This window comes from Syngnathoides biaculeatus, chromosome 11 (genome assembly GCF_019802595.1).
Source record: "Syngnathoides biaculeatus isolate LvHL_M chromosome 11, ASM1980259v1, whole genome shotgun sequence".
In the NCBI taxonomy this organism is placed as follows: Eukaryota; Metazoa; Chordata; class Actinopteri; order Syngnathiformes; family Syngnathidae; genus Syngnathoides; species Syngnathoides biaculeatus.
In genome coordinates, this window is record NC_084650.1 from 4,469,547 (window position 1) to 4,496,000 (window position 26,454).

General features: G+C 39.7%; 1 protein-coding gene across 1 annotated transcript; it reads left to right on the top strand.

Annotated features, from left to right (window-relative positions):
* The first annotated feature begins 1,463 nt into the window (after window positions 1–1,463).
* Window positions 1,464–25,839, top strand: irf2b (interferon regulatory factor 2b). Its single transcript, XM_061834814.1, has 9 exons — window positions 1,464–1,830; window positions 6,859–6,953; window positions 7,097–7,196; window positions 7,871–8,047; window positions 12,213–12,259; window positions 13,208–13,337; window positions 13,533–13,682; window positions 16,032–16,069; window positions 18,965–25,839. Exons 2-9 carry the CDS (start codon window positions 6,867–6,869, stop codon window positions 19,232–19,234), a joined length of 999 nt encoding a protein of 332 aa, XP_061690798.1. The 5' UTR covers window positions 1,464–1,830; window positions 6,859–6,866; the 3' UTR covers window positions 19,235–25,839.
* The last annotated feature ends 615 nt before the right edge of the window (window positions 25,840–26,454 follow it).

Sequence of the window (26,454 nt, forward strand, 5' to 3'; positions counted from 1 at the left end):
GAACAATTAGAAAAATGGAGGCATGCACTGGAAAGGAGAGGAATGAAGATTAGCTGAAGTAAGACAGAATATATGTGCATGAATGAGAGGAGTGGAGGGGGAAAAGTGAGGCTACAGGGAAAAGAGATAGCGAGGGTGGACGACTTCAAATATTTAGGGTCAACAATCCAGAGCAATGGTGAGTGTGGTAAGGAAGTGAAGAAACAGGTCCAAGCAGGTTAGAACAGTTGACGGAAGATGTCTGGTGTGTTACGTGACAAAAGTGTCTCTGCTAAGCTGGAGGGCAAAGTTTATAAAACAGTGATGATGTACGGATTAGAGACAGTGGTACTGAAGAGACAACAGGAAGCAGAACTGGAGATGGCAGAAATGAAGATGTTGAGGTTCTCTCTAGGAGTGAGCAGGTTGGATAGGATTAGAAATAAGCACATTAGAGACACAGCTGAAGTTAGATGTTTTGGAGAAGAGGCTTGCAAGAGCAGATTTCGATGGTTTAGACATGTCCATGTCATGTGTTCGAGAGGAAGATGCATGAGATAAGCTTACATGGAAAAAGATAATGCACTATGGTGACCCCTAACGGGATAAGCCGAAAGGAAAAGAAGATATATGACCAAAATTCTTCACCATTTTTCGATTTGAAGGGCGCCTTCTCCAGTCCGTCTTTCGTCTTCTTTCAAAGATCCAGCCATCAGTATTTATATTCAGAACTATTCATGGTCTGATGGTTTATTCATATAGTTGTTTTTCTTGTTTTAATTAGCTGTGTGTTTGCATCTTTTTCCTGTTGGAAGCACCGTAATCTACAAATGTGAGCAACCCTTTTTACACAAAAGCACATTTTGCTCCAGGATGCATTAATTGTGATATTTCCTTGCACCCAGCGCAGGTTCAAGACACCTTTTCCCAAACTAACAATGAAGCCCCAGTGCTTGTTTCACAGTTGAAATTGTATTTCTTTCGGCGAACTCACCGCAGACAGAATTATTGGTCCCCTCTTGGTAAAGAATAAAAACCCACAATTGACACAAGAACATTGGGGCGTAGGTTGTCAATTTGCATGTGGGCAAACTCCAGTGCTGTGGCAGTTGGTGACATCAACGTACTGTCTGACTTCATTTCTCTAAATTGATAAATGCAGAAACATTCATATTTGAATCTCATCCAGTTCCATGTAAAAACATTCAGTCTGCATTATAAAAGTCATGTTCTTTTTGTTTTTCATTGAAACAAATTGTGTGTGAAACGGAACAGCATACTGTAGGTTGTATTTGGATGATGAGAGGTCAAAGTATCTGCAGTCATCCTTGAACCTACGACCGTATGTAAATTTGTGAAGAACTTTTTTTTCCCCGAGGATCTTAATTGTGTGCTTTCGTTTTCTGAGACAAGGTTAGTTAAAGCACAGGGGGGTTGCGCACTGGAGGAAGTGAAAACGAAATCCAACACAAAGCTCGTCTATGCATGTAAGACAGGGCCTCCGGCAAAACCTTGAGGAATTCGCCAGCGCATTGATTTCGAAGTGGAAATCGCTCTGTGTGACAAGGCGAAAAGGAGAGGCGTGACTCATTATAGCACCGACTGCTTTGGGGGCCCACACACACACGCACTTCCGCACCAGTAGAGAGCGGGGAGGAAATCGGAGGGGGATTTCCAGCTCGAGTCTTCGCTAGCCGAGCTAACCTTGTTTTGCTTTCGCTCTGGCCCAGAAACAAAACTGAACGCTCACTCTCACTTTCCTTTTTTCTACTAAGGCAGCCGACAAAGACTCTTAAAATTAGCAAGCGTTTGTGGCGCGTGTTATTGTGACAAGCTGTCCAAAGGCAACAGGTAAGCAAGTCAGTTTCCGCATCTCGCTGTCGTTGTCTTGCATTTTGACAGCGCTCTCGCCAAGCGACAACAGAGCAGCGAAAGTGCTCCATAACCCTGTGGCTCTTGTGTACATGGAATGGCTTTTATTTTCACTTTTGCTGCTCCCATGCGTGTTTTTCTCGCTCGCCATAGGGCAGAAGAGTCACTGATAGTGGTGAAGTGGTTATGCATTTGAACGTAGACTTGATTTGCGATCACGTTTGTAATATTGCAAGATTTTGCACATCTCTGAAGACTAACGTGAAATATGTGCATTTTTGGAAGTAACTTTTCCAGTATTTAAACGTGCACGAATATTTTTACGCATCTTTTACGTGATAAAGTTCGAGTTGCATGTTTGAAAAAGAAAGTAATGTTTAGTCCAGTGTGATGGTAACGTTCTGCAACTTCTGTGTTAGTGTATATATATATATATATTTTTTTTTTTTTGGGGGGTAGGGGGGTTCACTTATTTTGCAAGAACACTAAATGTCCCATATTGTGCAATCAGTCATCTCGCTGTAGTTCAAATGAGTGTGGGCGTTAGTTAATGTTTAAACCACAATGGTGCTGATCTTTATGAAGTACAGAGTGGTGTTTTATCGATGCATTAACGAGAGTTATGTTTTTTTTCGCCCCACCTGCGCCTTTGAAAAGAGATGTTTAATATCCGCCGTGTCTTTATGATGGGGTTTTTCCTGGTTTGACCTGTTCCTGTGTCTTGATTGTTGGCATGCTGTGCCGTGCAAGGGGAGTGCCACTGGCTTATCTGACGGACTGAGACCACGTCATATTGCACGTTAATAACAACGCTGGCCTTAAATGCGCTTGGACTCTACATATGTGGGCTTAAACTCCATGAGGCGTAATTCAGTTTTACCTTAAAAATGTTCGTATTTGTCAAACTCAAGACCTCTGGGCCAAATCCTGCCCGACTCCTGTCACGTTATTTAATTTGAGAGCTACTAAAAGCAAGCGAGCCACTTCTTGTAAAACTTTTTTTTTTCTTAATTTTTTTCATTGATTGACAGATTTATAAATCCATCCATCCATTTTCTTAGCCGCTGATCCTCACAAGGGTGCTGGAGCCTATCTAAGGTGTCAATGGGAAAGAGGCATGATACACCTTGAACCGGTTTCCAGCCAATCGCAGTGCACATCGAGACTCACAATCCACCTAGGGGCAATTTAGAGTGTCCAATTAATATTGCATGTTTTTGGGATGTGGGAGGAAACTGTAGTGCCCGGAGAAAACCCACGCAGGCACGGGTAGAAGAACATGCATAGTGTGGAGGTGGGTCCGGGATTGAACCCGGCACCTCAGAACTGTGAGGCCAATGCTTTCGATCTGATTCACCGTGCTGCCTGATTTATAAATGCCCTTTGATAAACAATATTATTTGTAATTTATTATGAATAAAATAATGGGCATAATTTCATTGTCAAAATTGATAAATTTTGTGTTTCTTGGGACATTATGTCACCAAACCTGGAAAACAGGCTAGTGTACTCCATGTGCATGCTTTCATAACCAGCATAACAATGGGTTGATGACGTGATGGTTTGAACATGAATTTACTATTTTTTTTCTTTTCGGCTGTGGTGTCTTTGTACAAAAGTTAAGTACATATCAATCATTATTTCCAAATATCTGATATACAGGGGCGGCACGGTGGAACAGGTGTAAAGCGTTGGCCTCACAGTTCTGAGGACCAGGGTTTATAGTGAAGAAAAGAAGTATTTCAACACCCTGGTATATTTCAAGTTCTCCCACTTAGAAATCATGGAGGGGTCTGAAATTTTCATCGTAAGATGCATGTCCACTGTGAGAGAGAGAATCTAAAAAGAAAAATCCAGAAGTCACAATTTATGATTTTTTTTTTTTTTTTTTTTTACTGATTTATTTGTGTGATACAGCTGCCAGCTGCAAATAAGTATTTGAACACCTGTCTATCAGCTGGAATTCTGACATTCAAAGACCTGTTGGTCCGCCTTTAGAAGTCCACCTCCACTCCCGGTATTATCCTGAATCAGATGAGAGATTAGAGGTCGTTAGCTACATAAAGACACCTGTCCACCCCATACAGTCAGTAAGACTCAAACTTGTAATATAGCCAATACCAAAGAGCTGTCCACAGACAAAATTGTATAACTCCACACGGCTGGAAAGGGCTACGGAGAAATTGCCAAGCAGCTTGGTGAAACAAGGTCCGCTGTTGGATTAATCATTAGAAAATCGAAGAAGCTAAACATGACTGTCAATCTCAATCGGAGTGGAGCCCCATGTAAGATGTCACCTCTGGGATCTCAATGATACTTAGAAAGGTGAGGAATCAGCCCAGGACTACACGCCAGGACTTCGTCAATGACCTGAAAAGAGCAGGGACCACCGTTTCCAAGGTGACTATTGGTAATACACTAAGACGTCATGGTTTGAAATCATGCATGGCACAGAAGGTTCCCCTGTTTTAACCAGCACGTCAAGGCCCGTCGTAAATTTGCCAATCACCATTTGGATGATACAGAGGAGTCATGAGAGAAAGTCATGTGTCAGATGAGACCAAAATGGAACTTTTGGGTCATAATTCCACTAACCGTGTTTGGAAGAAGACGAATGATGAGTTCCATCCCAAGAACACCATCCCTACTGTGAAGCATGGGGGTTGTCGCATCATGCTTTGGGGGTGTTTTCCTGCACATGGGACAGGACAACTACACTGTATTAAGGAGAGGATGACCGTCGCCATGTATTGTGATATTTTGGGGAACAACCTCTTTCCCTAAGTCAGAGCATTGAAATATAGCAGGGTGTTCAAATACTTATTTTCTTCACTGTAATTCCGGGCCTCCATGTGTGGAGTTCGCATGTTCTTCGTGCCTGCGTGGGTTTTCTCCCGGCGCTCCGGTTTCCTCCCACATCGCCTAAACATGCAACATTAATTGGACACTTTAAATTGCCCCAAGGTGTGATTGTGAGTGTGACGGTTGTCTGAGTCCATGTGCCCTGCGATTGGCTGGCAACCAGTTCTGGGTGGAGCATGCCTCCTGCCATTGACACCTGGGATAGGGTCCTGCAGTGGCGCCTGAGGAATCAAAGCTCACGAGCATTCAATGTTGGTGTTCGGCTTTGCCATTTACATGCAGTAATTTCTCCAGATTCGTTGTACCTTTTGAAGATGTATACTTTTGCCGATCGCAACAAACAGCAACTGAGTACCAAGAACTAATTTGTTGATGGTTATTCAAAAAAAGGTCAGTACAGCTGTGCAGAAGCATTTAACTGAGTGTTTTTCTTTTTTAAAATTTTTTCAAAGCGATTGGTTATTACACAATACACAATGGCAGTGCAGTACCGTAAAAGTGCAAAGAAATGCACGATTTCCCTGTCGCCACACTAATTTCATTTTCCTTTGTAAAAAGTGTATTTCATTGTTGTAATTTTTTTTTTACCCATTAAGTATCCAGTTTTACAGGTGTGTTAAAAGTGCCATGCATTGTAGATTAATAATTCATACTCAAGTGTGGGGTCATAAATTGGATAAGGACTGACCCGCTGAAGGGCTTGCAATTCCTCCTTGTCTGAAATATTTACAATTAAAAGTGAGAAATTCTAAACTCATCTGGAGTCCGGACTGTGAGTTGGTTTAATGCGCTTGCACTGCTGACGTTACATCGTAAGTGCTTCTCCCACTGTCAATTACCCAGAACTTTTCTCGTTAAACATCTGGTTAAACTTGTCACTGGGAGCGTGAAGGTTTCTCGCTCTTCGCATCAAAATGACTGTGGTGGGTGCAATGGTGTGTAAATGTCACAGACGTTTACATACACGGACGCACAAATCACACACAGTTAGGTCCATCTACCTAAATCGGCATCCATCTATGTTTCACTTGAGAGAGGTTTTTGAGAATGATGTGCTTCACATTTAGGTACTTACTGTCCTGTGTTAGCATGCCAAGTCTGCACTAAGTTGCTGATTTCATGTGGCTTCAACAACACAAATCTTCAAATTAATAGTTCATGTTGACATAATTCTGTAACTTGTGTGGGGTACATTATCAAGTCAGGTTATGTAAACAAGTTATAATCCTGCTACTTAGCAGCTGCTGAAAGTAACTAAAAAGTAGCTTTTTTTCTAATTCAGTTACATTTCAAATCAAGTAATTAAGGAAGTCGCTAAGGTATCTTTAAGATGAAGTCATCATTAAAGTAACTGTTATCTTCATCTAGATGATGAAGATAACAGTTACTTATGCAGAGTTAATTCAGGTTGCAAAACACACTTGTTGGTGTGATTGTGAGGATTCCGAAAAGGGTGGTTGGGATATTTCTTTTTTTTTTTTTTCAATAATTGAGTTTGAAAACAGAAGTTGTTGAAAATAGTCACAACCACACAATGGTAGGTTTATGGCTGGTGGGGCACTGGTATGACAGTGAAGTCCATTAATTTAAAAAATTTGCTCCTACTGAAAGCCAAACGTGGACGTTAAAAAATATTATATCCAACATTAAAACAATTCTCAAAACTGGACAGCCAATCAAAAATTGGAACGAAGACCAACTTGTTCAAAGCTCTGCTTTAAACATTTAGCCAGAAAATACCACAATACCAGTTTTTATTGTCACGTTTCTAATATAATGGCAACCATGCCACCCTGTTGGGGTCATAAATTTGTAAATGTGGCTCTAACACACCAATGCCTCACCAGCCAGAAACCTCAGTATACATCATTGTTTGGTAGTCACTATTTCCATGACTTCTGTTTCAACTCAGTTAGTTGTTAAAAAATATATAATAGCAATGTAATGTAGGGGCAGTTGTGAATAAGTTTTTATATGAAAAGGTAAGGTCACATTTATATGGTTTAAACACAGCGAGTGGTTCACATGTCCCCCTCACAGTTGTGAGGTATGGGATCTATTTTTTTTTTTTTTTTTTTTACAAAGACCTTCCAGGTAAATTTCCTGTACAATACTGTACATGCCAATGTGTATATCTGTGTTTAGATACCAAGATGCCTGTTGATAGAATGAGGATGCGGCCATGGTTGGAGGAACAGATCAACTCCTGCCAGATACCAGGCCTCAAGTGGGTTAACAAAGTGAGTACTTTTCCTCTGTGAGTATGCATTTGATAAATGCTTTCTTGAAAGGTATGGAGGTGGCAAATTGTTATTTTGCAGCGCACTTTGGGTACATGCACCAACTGCTGACCGTTCTGTTCATATCGCTCCCATTTATCTAGGAAAAACGAATCTTCCAGATCCCTTGGATGCATGCTGCTCGCCACGGCTGGGATCTGGAGAAAGATGCTCCTCTCTTCATGAGATGGGCCATGCATACGGGTAAACGCACTGCATTGTGATTTCCCTGGAATGTTGTTGAAGTGATCATTTGAAAATTATGAGAATGATTGTGAGAAATCCTCACCATGATCACAGTCTTCAAAAAGATTGAATATCTGTCCGTTTTCTGGTATGCTTATCCTCACTACAAGATAATTAAATGTCATTTGAACAAATTTATTTCAGAACTTGAAATCACATTAGTAGCTCTTCACATTAATTATTGCCTAAGAGTTAGCGCTTGGATTTCAAAAGAGTTGGTGACCTATTTTTTACCCTTACAAATTTAAAGTGGCAAAGTTTGAGTTAGTCTAAAGCAGCTGAAACCTTCAGCTGCACTTTTAAATGGGGACTCTCAATCAACATGGGCCTAACAGTATTCCAAGCAGGAGTAAAGTGATTATTTGTCGCATTAAATGTGCTCACAAAAAATATTTTTGCCCTTTTTCGAGCGGTGATCGTAACACAGAGTTCCTTTTGTAATTATTATGTAATAGTAAGCTAAATAAGATACGAAATTGAGGCGATTACAGTTCACGTTCTTCTGCACACTTCTTTGGGGGGAAAAAACATTTTTTTGTAATTATACAGGGAGTAGCTGGGAATGTGATATGTAAATAGATAGTCATGATCAGTTGGCACTCTGTCATGATTTTATGTCTGTGGATGTATAGGTAAGTACCAGCCAGGAAAAGACCAGCCAGATCCAAAGACTTGGAAGGCAAATTTCCGCTGCGCGATGAACAGCCTGCCGGATATCGTGGAGGTGAAAGATAAAAGCAATAAAAAAGGAACAAATGCCTTCAGAGTCTACAAGATGCTGTCATGTTCAGAGAGAGGGATGAAGAGAGGTAAGTATTGCTTGTGGGTGTCAACCTTTGGGTCTGACTTCAAAAGAAATTATGTGGAAACTTGAAGGTTAAACCTACGATGTTCTAGAATTAATAATCACTTCCAGTCGAATCATACGTAAAATACAGTTATTGGTAGGGGTTCTGGTTATCATTGTATCATTGTATTACAGTGGTTCTCAATTGTTCCCTGTTAGGACACTCCCTAGAAGAAAAAAAAAATCCCCCCAAAGCACACAATCCCCACCCGCAGCCCCACTAGTACACCTCCAGATAATATTATATATAAAGGACAATCTAATCTTTTCTTTATAAACAATGAAGAAAAAGAAATACAAAATCAATTTAAAATAAAGAATACATGTATTAATGTTGTATTGAGTCTGTAACAGAAAAGAAAGTGCATCAATTTCCCTCAATTAGAACAAAGAAATAACTCTTGATTAACTAAACATTTTCTGGGAGGGATAAATGTTTACCCATTTTCAAGCCACTTATCCTCACAAGGGATGTGAGAGTGCTGGAGGATATCCTAGCTAGCATAGTGGGGCTTGGGTTTGAACCCTGGTCCTCAGAACTGAGAGGCAGAAGCTCTTCCCAGTCTCCACCATGCCGCAATATTTTCCCACAATTAAAATGACTAACAAATCAGTTGACTTCCTTTAATGGAAATGGAAATACTTTTTCATGGAATACAGAGGAAAATCTCAACCTGAAAGGTGCAGTTGAGCATGGTATTGATGGTTGTAGTTGCTTTCTCCAAGTTGTATGGAAATGAATTTTGGCATCCGGTGGGTGTCAATAAAACGAGATCTGAAACTACGTAGAAACGAGAATAAAAACCGAAACTAAAGAAGTAAAAATGCTTTTGTGGGGCATAAAATTATTCTTGTGGGCACAGAAAAGAAGCGAAAGGGCGCACACAATTAAAATGCTCGCTCACTTTTGCAAAATCATCTCACATTTTCTGATTTCTACTTTTGCTTCCGTTGTCTTTGAATCAATTCTGATTTCTGCTCTCTCTCATTTTTATTCTCTCCTTGGTCTCAATTCTTTAGTGAGTTACGCTTGCTTCCAGTTTTACCGGGGATGATGTCACAAATTAAGACTCAACTAGTCTACCACCGATCGCTACTTTCCTGGGTTCTGGGTTCAACATTGCATCTGGCTTGCAGCACAAATGGAGGAGGCCCTTATATCATATTCATTGTACAAAAGCATCAGTATTTGCTAGTTGACTCTTCACATTTTCTCTGAATCCCATGGCTACACATAGCACAAAGTTAAGTTTAAAACGCAAAGTTGGACTGTTGAATCCAGGGCCCAGATAGGTAGCAATCGGTGATCGTCTCGTCGAGTCTTAATTGGTGGTGTCATCCCCGGTAAAACTGGAACCAAGCATAGCTCAGTGAAGAATCAAGAGGAAGGAGAAAATAAAACACAGAGTGCAAATCAGAAATGGAGAGGTGATTTTGCAAAAGTGAGCGAGCATATTAAATGTGTGCGCCCACTTGCTTTGTTTAATTTGTCTACAAGAATAATTTTCCGCCCCACGATATCGTTTTTATTTCTTCAGCTTCAGTTTTTCCGCTTGTTTCTACGTTTTATTGATAGCCACTTGATGCCATAGAAAGGGCTGTGCCATGTAATACCATCCATCCATTTTCTGAGCCGCTTATGTTCACAAGGGTCGCGGGGATCCTGGAGCCTACCCCAGTTAATTTTGAGCAGGAGGCAGGCCCTTACACGATCAAAAAAATTTAATGGTGTACAATTGCAATCCTGACAGTAATGCATACCACGAGTGACACGTGTACATCAAGAATGTACTGTAATTTCTTGCCTACAAAGCGCACCTGATTATAAGCCTCATCCAGTGCATTTCAAAAGGAATTACCATTTGGTACATACGTAAGCCGCACTTGTGTAAAAGCCGCAAGTGCCCACATTGAAGGCCACGTTGAAACATGAGGTATTTACAATGAAAGACGTCACACAGAAAGAGTTTTCAAAGTTTTAATACCTTAACTTAGCTCATCATAGCAACAACACAGTAGCACAAACTGGGCTGGTTAAAAAAACAAAAAACAAAACATCCATCCATTATCTACCACTTTTCCGGGACAGGTTGCGGGGGAAGTAGCTTCAGCAGGGATACCCAGACTTCCCTTTCCCAGCCACTTCTTCCAGCTTTTCCGGAGGGATCCCAAGGCGTTCCCAAGCCAGCCGAGAGACATGCTCTCTCCAGCGTGTCCTGGGTCATCCTCGGGTCTCTTTCTGGTGGGACATGCCTGGAACACCTCACCAGGGAAGCGTCCGGGAGGCATCCGAATCAGATGCCCGAGCCACCTCATCTGGCTCCTCTCAATGCAGAGGAGTAGCGGCTCAACACTGAGCTCCTCCCGGATGATTGAGCTTCTCACCCTATCTGTAATGGAGAGCCCAGAGGAAACTCATTTCGTCCGCTTGTATGCGGGATCTTGTTCTTTTGGTCACGACCCACAGCTCATGCCCAAAGGTGAGGGTAGGAACGTAGATTGACTGGTAAATTGAGAGCTTCCCCTTTCGATTTAGCTCCCTCTTTACGACAACGGACCGATACAAAGTCACTGCAGACGCTGCACCGATCTGTCTGTCGATCTCCCGCTCCATTCTTCCCTCACTCGTGAACATACCGGTAAAAACAGCTGCGGCAGCTACACAGTAGCAACATGGTAGGACAGCACTAACAGGGCCAGTTAAAAAAAAAAAAAATCACTGAGATGCGCCAGTAACACAGCAGCAACAGGCTAGCGCAGCGCTAACAGGGCCGGTAAAAAAAAATAAAAAAATACCGGTAAAAGAGACTTCCTTGGCACATATATTCCTCTGGCGTCACTCTTACCTTTTCTGCTCGAGTGGTTGCGGCCGTGAGAAAAAAATGCACAAATTAGCCGTATCCGCACATAAGCCGCAGGGTTGAAAGAGTGTGTGGTACCTTGCATGCATGTCTGAGAACAGAGCAGCTCCATGCAGGAACTACTAAGGCAACGTAACAAGCCAAATGAGTGGCCAGCAGTATATTATTAACTTTGGGTGAATAAAGACTGGTACCGTTGGGATATGTTGTAAATCACCCGTGTATTGGTGTGCAAGGCAGACATCCCTTGAGCTCCTTTTTATAGTTCCTCTCACAGGCACAAAGAACATGGTAAATGCGAAACTAGAAAATGTGGTCGTATTTATCTTGAGTTTTGTCTGCGCGGCTGTGGCTTTGAGAACCTCCACACATCAGTGACTCCAATTAGTTTATTATGATGGTAGTGATGAATTTGAATCTGTGTGTGATATGACCGAGATGGAGCATAATACCAATATTATTCTGGAAATCGGTAAAGACTTGGGCAGCACAGTGAAAAATCCTTCCCGTGTGGGTTTTCTCCAGTCACTCCAGTTTCCTCCCGCATCCCAAAAACATGCAACATTAATTGGACACTCTAAATTGCCCCCGGGTGTGATTGTGAGTGTGAATGGTTGTTTGTCTCAATGTGCCATCTGATTGGTTTGCAGCCAGTTCAGAGTGTACCCCACCGCCTTTCCGAAGATAGTTTTGATAGTGATAGTTTTAGTTTTTGATAGTTTTGATAACCCACCTGCAACCCTTGTCAGGGTAAGCGGCTCAGAAAATAGATGGGTGATAAACACTTGATGTATTTTTCTCAATGCTGTAATTTGAAGCTACACAATTGAAACATAACTTTTTGGCTTTTTCCAAATTGTCGACAAATGTAACTAATTACTACATCTCTTCCTTGCATTGCCACAGACATTCGAGGTAAAAGTAGCCGATTTTTAACATCAACAAAGTACAGTTACAAAGGGTCACACAAAAAGGAAAAAGAACATACATTTGTAGAAACAAAATCTATTAACTCAAGATACAACACCATTCATCCATAATTGGTCCTTGGATCTCATCGTAACGTTCACATAATCAAATTCATGATTCTCGATTTCAGTATGATTTAGGAGGTATACTTTTCTCAGATTGAAGTTGAATCCATTCAGAACTATGATACGGTCCACTTTAAAGGTTTCACTGCATTTTTATTTGTTTTGTATTCTGGAAAGTTTCTGGCTTTTCCTTGACTATCTTAATGTTGCTTTCCTTTGGCATTCTGTTTAGGAAAGAAGATGACCGACAAAGAGAGGAGACCCAACGTAAATACAGAGGTAGAAAGACAGACAGGCAACCCAAAGCATTGTCAAGACAGCAGCTTTTTTTTTTTGCATACAAAATAAAGATGTTAACCTACTTTAAGACTCTTAATCATTAGCAAACCACTTTATTACATACATAAGACACACTAAAGAAATAATTAATTTTGCTCACCACAACTCGCATGAGTGCAGCATCTCTTTCTAGCCACATTGTGATAAGCACAAACTAATTTACACGTGAATAACATCCTTGTTCCAGTGGTTATGTTATATACACAGGTGTCAAACTCGAGGCCCGGGAGCCAAATCCAGCATCCCGCATGATTTTGAGTCCCACGAAGGCAAATCATTTGTCAACTTCCATGATCTGTACCAAAATTTCAAATTGTAATATATCATAAAGGATAATAATGAGGTTTTCTAAGCATTTTTACATTACCAAACATGAACAATGGTTAAAAAACTAGTTCATAAATTTTGTATGTGGGATGGAGTGATTAAACATAACTGCCCTCTTTGGGGAAACCGTAACTACATTGTGGCCCGTGACAGAAATAACTTTGATACCCCTGTTTAGGTCACTGCTGCTGTAAAATTGGTGTGCAGTTTCACTTTGCTTAGTTGGAGTTCAGAGCTGGCAACCTGCACCTCAAAATATTCATAATAAAAATTGTAGGTGCACTCACAAAGCTTTCATAGTGTTCCATGCATGGTTAAATAATTCACTTTATTTATTAATCTCAGTTTCACATTTTGAATAAGTTGCTTATAGCCTTTATACATAATACATGATAAATAAAAACAAATATAAGGTGTAATATGCCATAGCAAGAAATGATGTGGATTTTTTTCCATGTGAAAATGATGTAGGATATGTAATATATTTTAAATATTCTGTGTTTTCCTAACCCTAACCCTTCTTGAGGTATTGTATTAAGTGTCTCTCTCTTTCTTTCTCAGGTAGCATCTCTGTCTTTTGACAGGCGGCCACTTCTCTTCCATGCTGTACATGTTGAGAACATCAAACTGGAAGCACAAGAGGCGGGAGAGATGCCCCACACGACCAAAGATACAATTAACAATGCTTTAGGTTTGTGTTTGGTTGTACTTCATTATTAATATATACAACTTGTGTGGAATGTACATTTGATACTTGAAAGACAAAGGAACAGAAGAAATTCAACACACAAAAGTCACAATGTAGCTGCGTCAGCTGTATTTATTCTATTCAATTTTGACATGAAGCATTGACAGTCCAAGTAATGTCTTTTGTGCCCGTGCGCAGATATTCGTGGTGAAGAAGATCACGTGATTGCAAATGAGCTGCTACCATTTGTCTGTCAGACAATCGAAGTGAAAACTGAGAATGAAGAGGAAACAGTTAGCTCGTCCCACTTGTACCCCTTTCAAATCTCTCCTGTATCTTCATATGGCGGTGAGAAAGCACACAGGCACATCACATTTCATCACGTTTTCTAGCACAATTGCATGGAGATCAGTGACGCGGAACAAGGATTCAGAATCAGATTTAGTGTCCCAAGTGTGTAAAAACACACAAGGAATTTTTTCCCAGCTGCCCTGGTACAACATACAGAACAAGCAACAAGAACAAATAACAAGAGACATTTCTGTTTATAGGGACTATTCCTTATAAGACTTGCAAGAGATAAAATCTATACAAATAAGTGTTAACAATGTCAATTGTGCAAAGGGAGCAGTTTAAAATGAAAAATCATGCGGTCTACAAAAAATATATAATATAATATATATATATATATATATATATATGATATTTACTAATACTGATTGGACCAGCAGGATGTGAGGCTCCTAACATGGCACAAGGCAGAAAAACAAAAGGTTCACTGATTAAGAATTCAATGGCTTAATTAGCCGAGGGAATTCCACCCAGAACTGAGCAACACATGCCATATTATTCCTCAACAAATTTCTAACTCTGAATCGTTCAAGATCCTCTCCAGCAAATCTGTAAAAAAAAAAAAAAGACAAAAGCATTTACACAATATTGTTGCACAACTTCCTTATCCTCAGTTTCTCCACTAAGCTCTGCCATATTCCTTGGAAGATCATCCACTATCATCCACACTTTAGTCTTTCTTTTTTGTGACAGCTAAGTCTACTACTTTTTGTTGATGAAAATTTAATCAGATTTTGGTCTATTTTTAGGGACTTTTTTATCGTTAAAAATAATAATTTAACTTTATAATAATGTAAATTGACTTTCGTAATTTTCTTTCTCTCCAAGTTGTTTTTATTGATTTGACAATTGGGTCCCAATGTTTGTCACTGTGATTATATATCCTCTCTCCCATTCTTCTGTCCCGGTTTCACTCGTACACCACAATGCCCTTGTACAATTGTGATTGTCAATCCAGTCATTTTAGGTGAATAAAATGGCTCATTAACAGGAAACAATAATTTCACAATTTTTATAAAATAAAAAATTGACAAAAATAGATGCACAAACCTTGTTGTGAGATAAGTTAACATAGCACCGCTAATGGTGCATATGTACATAATGGCGGTGCATATCATGAGGTCTGAACATTGCCAACACTTTTTTGCACCACGGGCCGGTTCATGTAAAGCCATGTTTCAATGCAAAATAACAAATAAAAACAAATGATTAAAAGTGCAATTTACCATTATGCTAAATATATTTGCAGCAATTAGTGGAAGCCCTGTGCATGTTTGATAAGTTGTTGGTCCTTTGTAAAGTGGGCGATTGGTAAACGAAATGCCAAAATGTGATTAGTGACTAGTCGACTGTAAGCTTAAAATGTCCATGCGGAGTAAGTTGCCTCATTGACTAGTCAGCGAAATCAACACTTAGAGCACAGTGCATCACAAAAGTCTAAATAGAAGCACAGTGAGAGAGATGAAGAATATCATTGTAGAATAGTTGCCAGATGTAATGGATAACTGCCATAATCAGTTAGCAAATTGGCAGTGGGTCATGGGCGTGGCTGGTACAGTTTATCCTGTTTTTACAAAACGTCAACATCACACGAATGATATTGATATGGTTAATTTTTGGCTTGGATTATTGTTTGTTTGTAATACACAAAAGAAGGCAAACTAAATACATGGTCCATTGTCCACCACTACCAGTACTTTCCAATGTTACATAATTCATTCTTTGTGTTAGCATGTTCTGTGTAGAATGATAGTCTTATCTTATCTGCAGTTGGAACAGCACTAATACTCGTGAAACGGACAATAACTGCTAACTAGTTTAGGGTTCTCAGCTTATAGTGTGTGAAATTAAAATATTGTGACATCCTCAAAGATAGTTTCTTGAAGCTAAAACACTATGGTATCTCTGAACTAAATTTCTCAATTTCCTTTCTTTCTTTGGCACCAAATGTAGTACTGGTAGTTGCATTCATCCAGGCAGAGCCGAGTCATTCTCTTGGCAGCTGTTATGGTTCCATCCTTTCAACTTCTTCCACTGTCTGATTTATGTTTGATGGGGGCGACAAAACAGGTTCTAATTCGGTATCAGATTGCAGCCGTCCTTCATGTCACTGTTTTTGCCGTGTAAGAATCAGAGTCCAGTTTGTGGTCTTGCCTGCGGCTTTTTGATTTGCCGGGTGCAAATATTGAAACTACTGGTATTACTTCAATTTTGTTTGAAACAAACCAAACCTCTGGAATTATTACTATAGATATTTGTCATTCCTGTTGTTTTTTTCTTACATGTTGCTTGGTTCTAAATTTGTCATCTGCTGAGTGCTAATTCAAAATGTATTTCACTTTGCAGGCAGTGACACAGACAGTGACATTGAGGACACCGAACAAGTGAGTCTTCTGTTCTACACAAATGCAAACATGCACACACACACACAAAATGCTCTTGCCCAGGAACTCTTGCAATCAAACATTAACAGCTATACTTTACACAGTAGTTCAATGTACCAGCAAAAAATGGAACAGAGAGACCTGTACACACAAATTAAATTGCGCTAATCAATTTCCAACTTAAACACTAACAAAGTGCTTATGTTGAATGTTTTTGAAGATTAATCACGTGTAAATAGCATATAAATTCTGAGGAACAAAAAGCAAAAAGACTTTAAAAAGAATTTTTTTTTTTTTTTAAAGATTTGACCTAATTTGGAACCATCATTGTGTAAATTTGTTACAACTATCCAACCATCCATTTTCTATACTGCTAACTGTCATTCGATGATTGAATTGTGGTTAAGATGGTTTAAAGCATCTAATAGTTCACTGAGGACTGAAAGTAAGTAAGCTGTAGTTTAAAGTAAAGGCGACTTGATAATACAGTTTACAACAAATTTACAACCCCAATTTCAATGAAGTTGGGACATTGTGTTAAACAAATAAAAATAGAATACAATGCTTTGCAAATCACATTCAACCTATATTTAATTGAATACACTACAAAGACAAGACATTTAATGTTCAAACTAACGTTTGTTTTTAACATATAATCATTAACTTGGGCGGCACGTTGGCACAGCTGTAAAGCGTTGGCCTCTCAGTTGTGAGGACACGGGTTCAGACACGTCCCCGCCTGTGTGGAGTTTGCATGTTCTCCCGCGTGGGTTTTCTCCGGGCACTCTGGTTTCTGCCCACATCCCAAAAACATGCAACATTAATTGGACACTCTAAACTCCCCCTAGGTGTGATTGTCAGTTCGACTGTTGTCTGTCTCCATGTGCCCAGTGATTGGCTGGCAACCAGTTCAGGGTATACCCTACCTCGTACCCTTTTAACAGCTGGGATAGGCTCCAGCATTCCCCACAACCCTTGTGAGGATAAGCGGCTAAGAGAATGGATGGATGGAATCATAACTTAGAATTTTACGTCTGCAACACGTTCCAACAAACAGAGAAGGTTGAAGAATGCTCATCAAACACCTTTTTGGAACGTCCCACAGGTGAATGGGGTAATTGGGAACAGGTGGGTTCCATGATTGGGTATAAAACGAGTTTCCCTGAATTGACCCCTCCGTGGATATTGTGCAATCCGCATCACTGAACAATCACACGCCCCTTTTTGCTCCCGCCATTTTCTCTGACAACATTGAATGGTCCAGTATAGGTTTTGTGAGCGTTTTATCGCGTATTTTGGTTCTTTAACAATAGATATGGTTAAGAGGTGTAGTCACGGACTTTGTAATAGTGACGACAGGTATCCAGAAAGGCTAGTTGGTGGAGTTCGATTTGTACCCTTTCCAAAACCGAAGACCCAGTACGAAAAATGCCTTCGATGGATCAAACTTTGTGGAAGACCGCATCATCAACTAAATCCATCTAATATCAACCGGAACAGTTGTGTTTGCACGAAGGTATGCCTTATATTTGATTTTCAATACATGTCTCGTATAAATGAATTCGAAGTTCTTCGCTAGCATAACATTGCTACGTGTGAACGATTGGGACACTTATTCTTTGTTGAGCGATATTTAGAGATGATCGGACTGCACAAACGTGTCGCTTTCTTGCCGGCTCCTGGTCGAAGCTTAACCAGACTGTGTTTGCATGAAGATATGCCCTATGTTTGATTTTTAATACACGTCTCGTATAAATGAATGAGACGCTCTTCGCTAGCATAACATTGCTACGTGTGAATGATTGAATGAAATCAGAAGCATGGCGTCTCTCCCAGTTAAGAATGTATTGTATTTAGAATCTATAATATATCGTTGATTTGAATGAAATCAGAAGCATGGCGTCTGTCTCAGATAAGAATGTATTGTATTGTATTGTATTTGCCATTTTTACTAATTGTTTGTCTTACGTCAGCGTACGTGGCGTGACGTCACTTCAGGAGGCGTGGTTAAGTGCCCTGTACGGAGGGGTCAATTCACAAGCAAAGAGGGGGAGAGGTTCATCTCTTTGTCAACAAGTGCATGAGAAAATAGTGAAAAAAACAGTTTAAAGACTGAAGAAATAATTGGCATAAAATATGTAATTATTCCTTCACAGTCATTGTTTTGTTTTACTATTTGCTATATATGCTATTGTGTTTGCTGTGGTGTGATTATTGTAAATTTTGATGTGACACTGTGAGTGTGAACATGTTGACTAATGAATTGCCTACACTGAGACCGTGTGGGGGAATGTAAACTTCTTCAGCTTACAAATGTAAAATTTCAATTGTTCCTCACTGCTTTGTGAGCGCCATGATATGGTAGCTTTCAAACTCATTAAAACACATGCTAGCATGCATGCTAACAATGTCATGTAAATATGTTAGGTTGTATTTCATTGGAATAGTCACACAACAATGTTTACAGATTTTTGAAGTTGATGTGCACACATGGTGCACATTACAAGGTCCCTCTTCTATTTAGGAGAAAAGTCAAGACTTTTAAGTGCAAGTAATTGTTGTGAAAGTATGGTACATTATGTGGGGGGTAAAAAACAACAATTTTGCAAGCAAAATCCGAAAATGTGGTGCCATGAATGGGCCGTTAACCAAAATGTTTTTGTCGGGGCCTTTGTAACCCTAGGACGTCCTATACATCAGAATTTAAAACTATGCTGACAGGTTTTAACCCATACAATGAATGAACTTGAGGATTATCCGGCTGTCGGTTTGGCGCTGACAACAATTCCGTCACATGCATACTGCAAGCCAGAAATAACTACCATGATGAAGTACGAGTGCTTGTGAGCAATTTACCATCCTCAATAATGTCCTGTCCTTTGTCGTCGTCCACAGGGTGTCAATCGAGCCTGGACGCGAGATCGTGGCAGGTCAATTCTTAAGGTGTCCCCCTCATCCCTCCCTGGTATGGCCACCTTCGTTAAAGGAAACAAACCTTACTGCCGAATAACCACCATGCGAGACCCTGACCCCCACATCAGCTATCACAGCGACAGCTGGACAACCCCGTGCAGCCAGAACTCACTCATGTCTTCCATACCCAGCCACACTCATGAGATGCGGGCCAGCGTCATTATGAAAACCTCAGATGTCACCTCTTCCTAACCTCAAGATGACAAGTTCCTAGATTTATTTAAGTCAGACATTACATTCTGCATCTAATGACAAAGATGGTGTGTTTGGATTTGTCTTCTGCCATTCTCCGCAAATGCATTGCCCACATTTATGACAACGCACAAGCATTTTGGTTTACTCTGCTTCTCAACCAGTCTCTGGTTGGTTGTAAGCTATGCACTCATGGGGGGCACGACTCGTCAAATTTGAATTCAGTGTGACTTCATAAACATTGTTAGTTACCCATTAGCTAGGTGACTTAATACCTGGGGAGAAGAAGGGACGATAGACAAGTGTGGTTCAAGACAGTAGTTGGATGGCGGTATACAGTAGGCGTAGAACAAGTTTGACCAGCTTGTATTTATTCTGCTGGTTCATACTTGCTATAAGGTATGCCTCAGTATAGTTCTCTGCCAACCCAGGAAATGTGTTTTGTTTAAAAAATATATTTCATTTTTATTCGTGGCATTCCCACCTTAGCAAGCCTTCCCAGAAAAAGGCGGGGGGGGGGGGGGGGGGGGGGGAGATCCATCCTTTTAATTACAATGTAAACTGACCCTGTTTCCCTTTGTGCCTGAGATTTTATATATTTATAAAACCTACTTCCTCATGTAAATTCAATTTAGCATAAAGCTGTGCAGGGACTGCACTGATATTTTACTTTGCAAAGTCATTTAATGGCCATTATGAACATGAGAAAAACATTACTTCATGCAGAAGCTATTCAAGTATTCATGTGAACCCCTGACTATTGTTTTAAGATTTACCCTACTGTACTTGAAAAATTGCCAAGCCTGTTTAACTTGTACTTCTTATGAAGGAAAATATTTGTTTTTATTAGGAAGCAACCCAAAGCATATTTGTATATAAACATTTTGTACTACTACTAAAATTTTAGCTGCAAATGCTGAGAAATGCTGTTGTAGAGAGTGCAAATTGTCAAAGAAAAATTAAGTCAAGGAGTACAATGACAGGTACTCTGTCACAGCATAGTAATGCCCAGACCAGATGCCATGCGAATTTGTCCCTTTGGGCCTGATTGCACTAGGAAGTCTTACTGTGCTTGCAATGTAGACAGACTTGTACATATGGTTAGAACCAGTCAAACTCAAAATGAGTCACTATCACAAATAGTTACAAACTAACAGTAGCTTGCAAAGAACTAATAAAAACCAGAGCAATTTACATAGCTCCACGCGACTATTATTAGCGACCATTATTTTTTCGTGATTAAAGAAGGTCTGTACATTTTGAAAATACATTAATAATAGTAAATTGGAGAGAAATTCTATAAACAGTCCAAATGACAAGGACAATTTACATAAAATAAGGAAAGCTACAGTAACGCGGCATCACAGAAAGTGTGAGGGTGAACCCAGAATCCGTTCTTGTAAGTTTGCCTTCAGGGACAATGCCATGGCATCATTTCTCTCCGTCTGGTTGGTTTTCAGCTTCTTGTAGTAGCTACTTTGTAATGTCTCAGGGCCTGGTTTACCTGAAGGTTTGCATGTGCAAACCTGATTGCGAGTGCAAACAGATGTCCAATCTACTCACAGCGTGCACCCACAATTGCATCTGCCAAATGGGCAAAATAGACCTGGCATATTTGAAATGCAGAAGACTGTTTCTGTACTTTTAGTGGCCTTGTGACAGAGACAACATTTTCAATTGGAATGTTTAATTTTTATAAAGTTGTTACATAATGATTGCCAGCAGAAGTGGTTTAGACGATCAGAAAATTTTAGAACTGTAAAAAAAGAAAAAAAAAAACGCACATTAGACCATGATTGACTGTCAGACACCAAAATTATAGAAATAATTTACTTCTTTATTTCTAAACAATTTAGACTTTTTTAAGAATAATGCAAATCTGAAAGTAGAATTGAAATATATTCAGGAAAAACTTAAAATTACATTTCTTGCGCTAGCGGCACAGTGCTTCAGCTGGAAAGCGTTGGCCTCACAGTCCTCAGGTCCCGGGTTCAATCCCGGCCCTGCCTGTGTGGAGTTTACATGTTCTCCCCGTGCCTGCGTGGGTTTTCACCGGGTAGTCCGGTTTCCTCCCACATCCCAAAAACATGCAACATTAATTGGACACTATTAAATTGCCCTGAGGGTTGATTGCGAGTGCGGCTGTTTGTCCATATGTGCCCTGCTATTGACTGGGAACCAGTTGAGGGTGTACCCTGCCTCGTGCTCGTTGATAGTGGGATAGGCTCCAAGCACTCCCACCACCCTTGTGAGGATAAGCGGCTAAGAAAATGGCTAGATGGATGGATTTCTCACGCTTTCCCAAATTTTCCACAATGAAAACCATCTTCTCCTTTCAAATGTCTTGTCCTGTGATGGAGGCACCACGGCATCTCGTCCTTTTACATCGAAGCCTATCTTCTGAATCTATCACCAATTTTTTTATTTATTTATTTATTTATTTTTTTAAGGTCTTCCTCTCGTTGTCTTGCCTAGCAGCTCAATTCTCATCACGACTTTATGTCTTATGAATGAGTCCAAATTCTTTCTGGTCTCTCTAACTTTTGTCTCCAAACTATTTACATTGACTGTCGCTCTCAGAGCTCACTTCTAACTACGCAACCACAACACTTCTCTAGAGCGAACCTCAACATCTTCATCTCCACCTCATCCTGTTCTGTCACTCATCATCTCCAGTGCCACTGTCTGTAATACATAAATCATAGCTGGCCTCACCACTGTCATATTAATCTTTTCTTTCATCCTAGCAGAAGCTCTTCTATCACATAATACACCTGACACTCTGCTCCACAAATTCTAACCTGCTTGGATCCTTGGTGAAAATCGTCAGCGTTACCCTCATTTATAGGGTTGTCTCATCCATGCCTATTTTCTAAGCCGCTTACCCTTACAAGTGTCACGGGAGTGCTGGAGCCTATTCCAGCTAAATTCGTGCGAAAGGCTGACTTCACCCTGAACTGGTCGACTGGTTAGTTGCAGGGCAAATACCGACACCATCACTGTTTGGGAATCGATCCCACGCTGTCAGGTGTATGTGCCACTACACCATCACTTTTACGCATTTGCCAGCAACCATTGTAGATGACGTGCAACGAACCCACCAACAGCGCACGGAATCTATTGTAGTGAGCAATTTATTTAGCACCCGTTATTTGGTAACTTGGTAAATCTTGCCCTCAATGTTTTAAGATGGGAAAGTATTAGCTTGCACATTTTCTTTAATTGATAAAATGTATGCATCTATCTCAGGAGAAATTCCCTCAAACAAACTCACTGACACACGCACTGCTGTTTTACTGTTTCTAAATGCTCCTATCTCAAGTTTGCTCGCAAGCCGCTTCAGCACTTTATCTTTCTTTTGTGTGTGTGTGTGTGTGTGTGTGTACTATATATTCTTAATGTGTGCCTTTGATACTGTGTGTGGCACCAAATCGTCTGTGCTTTGGTCTCCAATCACACATCCAGGTAAGAGCAGATGGCTTTGCAGGAATACGAAACATCACCTAGTTACTCAGGTCTCAGTGTAATAAATCCTCAAATGGAGGATCCTCAGGGCTTAATTTTCCCATGCACCCTAATCAGTGAAGGTTAGTGTTAGTGTTAAACATTTTTGAGAATCTTGAGCCAGTGACACTGGCTTTTTAAATTTTAATTCACTGTTACTTATTCAGAGCATTCATTATTAAAAAAACAAGATCTGATTTAAGACTAAAAGCGATTGGGTTGTGATCACTAGACCGCTGTGAAAGAATATTGTAATGATCACTTTTTTCATCCCATTCATTCTGTCAACTCTCCCATCATCAATAATCACCAGGGAGTTTATATCACTGTCCATACATGGTTGTGCCCACGCAATCCCTTTACCACATTTGAGTCCAGAGGTGGGATTATTTGGACTGCGATCTGTTGTTTTCCTTCTCTAAGCTCTTATCATCATTGTCTTTTTTTTTTCCTTTTTTTTTGAGTCCAAAGAATCTTATTCTACAATGTGAGTGACTTAGATGATTACTGAAAAAGTTTAATCTGGCTATAATGTGCATGTATGATGGAAATACATTCAAACTCATTTTTGTGATGGGCCACATTGTAGGTAGTTTCTCTGAGGCCCATTATGACTCTGAAACCATATACGTTTCTGCTCTACTGTGCTGAGTCAAGACAATAGCTATTTTGACTCAGCCCAGCCTGAAACCTGATTAGGTTTTCAGAAAAAGAAAGTGCAACATAATTCTAAATTGATAATTGAATAAGACACATATTCAACAAACTACTTTTAAAGACGTGCAAAAAGGGTTAACGTTCATAGTACGGCAAAGGTTTAGCAGTGCATTGGCACAATGTAGGATGAGAACCACGCAGCTTCGCCATCACGACAATACTCATTTATTTATTTTACAATTTGTTCTGACTAAAGTTGTTTTTCAATTGTATTAATTTGAAGGTTTTTGTTTTACTATTGGAAGCCCATTTTTTTAAGAGTGCAAAATATTTTTATTTCATGCAGAAATAAGATGAAGAAATGTAGCAAACTATAGTTTCTTATTCATACAGATAAAAAATAAATAACATATATTCAGTGCTAGCCTCATTTCAGATGTATAATGGGTTTGGTGACTCCTGGTGTCGCCCCCGTAGGTGATTAAAGTTTGCTGACCACCGTCCCCCCAATCCCCCACCTGGGTGATTAAAGTTTGCTGACCACCGTACTGCCCTCGACTTGGTCTTCTTATGACTGCTTGTCAGAATACTTCTGGTCTCAGCTGTATGCTGAAGATGATTAAACATGTTGACATTTTACTTTCTCATCAAGTGGATAAATGAACAGTACCTCTGGAGCAAAAAAAATATATCGCAATGTCAAAAGTGCCATATACTCTGTGATACCAAAAATGTGCAAAGGAGGTCAAAAGTACCCTATATCAGAAAGTACTGATCTTACACAAATGCTTCAACTCAGACAAAGACATTGTATCTAGGATGTATAGTAATGAACCTTTTCACATATAGGAAGACAATCTATTTGTCCTTGCTTATAATTACAGCAGCAAGGACGGTAAAAACAGGTTTGCAACCCCCCTTAGGTATTTGTGGCAGATAACAAAAAGTCAATCAGGAATCTGCTATTCCTTAAATCAAAGCCTAAAACCAATTTACACAGGAAACACAAGACAGTGATGGTCAGGATTCATCACTGTTAGGGATTAAAAAAAAAATTGAAATTTGAAATTGAATATGTTCTTTGAGATTCCCGAGGTGGGATATGCTTACCAAAGTTGTTTTATTTTATTTCATGTTTTACTCTGTTTAATATGTCACCAATTTTCCTTCTCAGATAACTGTATTGATGTATTACGTGCATACATACAAATGTGCTAAAGGGCTGCTGGTATAAACTAACTCGCCAATACACGAAGTACACCATGGTTAAATGAATACAGGGTAATGCAAGAGCCCTGAATGTCTGCTGTTTTTTCCTCGTGGATCTACTATTTTTGAGTGTGTAGTTTGCATTCTTAAGTGTTCCGTTATATCCATCATGATTAGTGTAAATGCTGTTGCATTTGTTTTACTGGGGTGAAATTGGCATGTGAGTTCATCAGTTGACCTTTAGAGACAATGCAATATTAACATCGACGTTGATTAATGCTCTTAACCACTAGCGAGGCAATAGGCACAACAGTGAACTTGGGCTGTCTGCTGTAAAGCAATTATAAAGAAGCTGCATAACGTACAATGTAATGTACTCTATGAATACACAAATGATAAACCGTTGCATTTAAGTTATGTACCTGTCTCACCCATAAAGAATTTTTACTTGAGTAGTGGAACGAACACTCGGTCTGGTGTGCCAAGTGCTGGCGATAAGGTGAATCGCTTTGTAAATCAGAATAAAGACTCTTTTGTATTATTTTTTCCAGGTAACTCATTTTTACGACGTCGCACAGATGCAGATTGCTATTATCTTTTTCACTCATAAAGGTCAGAGTCCAGTTTTATATGACTTCCAAGAGAAATAACTGTCTGATTAAAAAAAAAAAAAAAAAAGTCCTCCTTCTTCCTGCTCTTAAACAGGTTGCTCCATTGTGGGAAAATATTTACATGTACTTTGCCAAGGTTTACAAGTTTGTACAAGATTGGACTGCAGAAGTGTTTGATTGTCAGAAGTAATGCAGAAGGTCCTGTTTTTTACTCTTATGTCTCCTGTAGCCAGACCAGAAACTCAACTGCTCTTTCAGTTTCAGTTGCTTTTCTCATGTTTCAACTTCCTTCCTGTCTTTCATGCCAGAGGCTTATTGGCTGGTTGCCCTCACAACTCTTAACCTCATGACTAGTCTTACAAAACAGCTTTTAAAATTCATTGCGCTTACACAATGTCCTTTTGATGCTTTTCTTTTGTAGACACTGTTCAGATGCTCTCTGTTTCATTTGTCTCCCCTTTCCTCTATTTTAAATGACACAGGATAACCTTTATTTCTGCACGTTTTAATAGCATAATTCACACCATAATCAGGAGACCAACTGTAATATTCTTATATAATAGAGCAGCATACAGTATGAGTTTCAGTTTTGAGAGATTAATTTCATACAGTAACTGAGACGTAAATATTGAGGGAAATTTAAATAACAAATGTTAATAAAATTTTTCAATCTTTAACTATGGAATGTTACCTCACTTTGGTGTCAGCGGGAGGGGCACAAAGTGCCACCTGAATTCCAAAACAGGAACTCAAAGGCATCGCTCATGACAGGCCATAAAAGTTATGAACTGAATTGGTGACAAAGGGCAGCCTTGGGGAAGTCCAACCCTCACAGAAAACAAATCCAATTTACTGCTGGCAAACTCTGACACTGGATGTACAGGCACCCAGTAGAACATATATGTATATCACAAAAACACAAAAAAGAGAGAATTTATATTTGAAATCATGACAGGACAATAATGAATTATGAAATGCCTGCCTTGTCAGCACTTTTCATGCATGATGAAACTTGTCAGGAATGCTAATTACCTGCCAAAACGCCATGCCAATTGCAATTTTCCTTTTTTGTGTGTGAACTGTAGTTTAAAAAAACACATCTACATAAATAAAATGAACATGTAAACTGCATGAAAATCACATTTAAAATATAAATATTACTAAAGTTTCCATATAATTTATACAATAAACTTTCTTTTTGTCACCCTCGTAAGATTAGTCTGCTTTGCCGAGTAAGAG